The sequence below is a fragment of the Oxyura jamaicensis genome, unplaced genomic scaffold (assembly GCF_011077185.1).
Source record: "Oxyura jamaicensis isolate SHBP4307 breed ruddy duck unplaced genomic scaffold, BPBGC_Ojam_1.0 oxyUn_random_OJ68996, whole genome shotgun sequence".
In the NCBI taxonomy this organism is placed as follows: Eukaryota; Metazoa; Chordata; class Aves; order Anseriformes; family Anatidae; genus Oxyura; species Oxyura jamaicensis.
This window is the reverse complement of record NW_023309155.1, coordinates 450-2,301: the sequence shown is the minus strand read 5'-3', so window position 1 is coordinate 2,301 and position 1,852 is coordinate 450. Positions and strand designations below refer to the sequence as shown.

Sequence of the window (1,852 nt, the reverse complement as noted above, 5' to 3'; positions counted from 1 at the left end):
CCCCCCCCCCCAACTAATTAATGAAGCAGCCAACCTAACGAAGCCGGCCGGCAGCGCCTCGGCCCCGGCGCCCAGCTCCTCTAGCACGGCCCCGCGATGCCGCAGCAGCCGCTCGGCATCCTCGGCGTAACGTTGTGGCACCGGGTCCCGGCCCTCGGCCGCGCGGAACCGCAGCAGCACTGCGAGAAAACGGGGCCAAAAACCTCCGGATCGGGGCTTTTGTTCCACGCGACAGGGTTCCTAGGTTTTAGGGTTGGAAGGCGCAGTCTCACCTTGGAGGAGGAAATAATCGGGCGCGGCGCGCTTCAACGCCACCCCGGCGCCGCTCAGCGCTTCCTTCAGTGGGCAGAAGAGGACCCGCTGCGAGGAGAGGAGGAGAAGGGGAGGTTTGAGGAGCAGAAGGAGAGGAGGAGAAGGGGAGGTTTGAGGAGAAGAAGTGTCTTTTAGGTTCTGGAAGCGGCCCCGAGGAGCTGGGGGATGAGAGGGGTCGTGACGCAGCCCTGCGCGGCAATAATGCCGCCGGCATCCCAAAAACCCCAAATTTGGCCAGCTTTGGGGTGAAAAAAAAACAAACAAACTGTCCTTTTGGGGTGGCGGCCCCAAAATTGGCTGTTTTCCCCTCAAAAGCCGTCCGGGCTCCCCCACCTTCTTCACCATGGTGGTCTCCGAGGGGTCCAGCTTGGCTTTTTTGGTGTCGGGGCCATCTTCCACGGCCGGGCTGGCTTTGGCCACTTTGGTTTTCTCCCTGGGTTCAAAAAAAAATAGCGATTTTGGGATTCCAGAGCTTCCCAGAGTGTCTTGTTGGCGGGATTTGAGGTGAAAAGGGACAAAATTGGGGCTGAAGGAGGCTCATCTCACTCGACAAACTCGTGCTCGCCCAGGTCGGCAAACATGTAGCCATGGTAGCCAAACACATCGCCAGTGAAGAACTTGACGCCGTGCTTGTGGCAGATCTGGTCAACACGCACCATCACGTCGCGGGAGCAGCACGTCAGGCACACCTGGGGGGGGCAAAAAACCTTCCGGGAGGGATCCTTCACCAAAAGAGGTACAAAGTTTCCTGGGAGGGGGGGGAGGAATCTTTTGTAAACGGGGCAAAAATACCTCCCAGGGAGGCAAAAATCCTTCCTAAACGGGAGAAAATAATCTTTCCTGGGGGGTGAAAATCCTTCCTAGAGAGGGTAAAAACCTTCCGGGGGGGGTGAGGGGGGGGATCCTTCCTTGAGGTGGGAAAAATCCTTCCTGGGGGGCAAAACTGAGCAGGACGCATCCCCAGGGATGGTGCCACCCTCGGGCTCTGCTCCTCCAGCGGCAGTGCCATGCCGCGATCCCTCAGGCTGCGCCCCGACCCCAGTTTTTCCCTTTTTTGCCCCCTTTTTGCACACTCACGGCGTCAAAGTGGGTGAAGAACTCCTCGGGTTTGCTCTCCACGCTCTCAGGGTCGGCCTTGACGGCCACCATGGGGTTGAGGTTCTGCGCCCGCTCCAGCGAGGCCTCGGCGCGGTTGCGCCCCAAGGAGCCGGCGGGGATGAGGAATTGGGCCCCAGTGTCCTCCGGGGAGACCTAAAACGGGGAGAAAACGGGCAGAAAGCCGGCACCTGAGGTGGCCCCAAGACCCGAATTGGGGCAAGGAAGCCCCAAAATTCAACCGCCCGTGGGGAAATCGTGGGAAGCACCAGGTTTGGGTGCTGAAACAGAAAGGTTTTGCCCCAAACAGGATGCCTGCCCTCCCCCCCATAAAGGAGATCCTTTGCCCCCCGCCCCCCCCCGAAACTATTTTGCCCCCCAAAAAAGATTATTCAGCCCCCCAAAAAGGACCACTCAACCCCCCAAAAAGATTATTTTCCCCAAA

The 1,852-nt window shown here is 59.2% G+C and overlaps 1 protein-coding gene across 1 annotated transcript in view; it reads right to left on the bottom strand.

Moving 5' to 3' along the window:
• Positions 1-8: 8 nt before the first annotated feature.
• SAE1 (SUMO1 activating enzyme subunit 1) overlaps positions 9-1,852 on the bottom strand; it is a gene marked incomplete at both ends in the record, with an annotated part of 2,197 nt that continues 353 nt past the window's right edge. The window contains 5 exons of the mRNA XM_035313850.1: positions 9-179; positions 273-360; positions 646-745; positions 859-1,001; positions 1,390-1,563. Coding sequence (XP_035169741.1) covers positions 9-179; positions 273-360; positions 646-745; positions 859-1,001; positions 1,390-1,563 — 676 coding nt within the window. The remainder of the gene's footprint in view (positions 180-272; positions 361-645; positions 746-858; positions 1,002-1,389; positions 1,564-1,852) is intronic.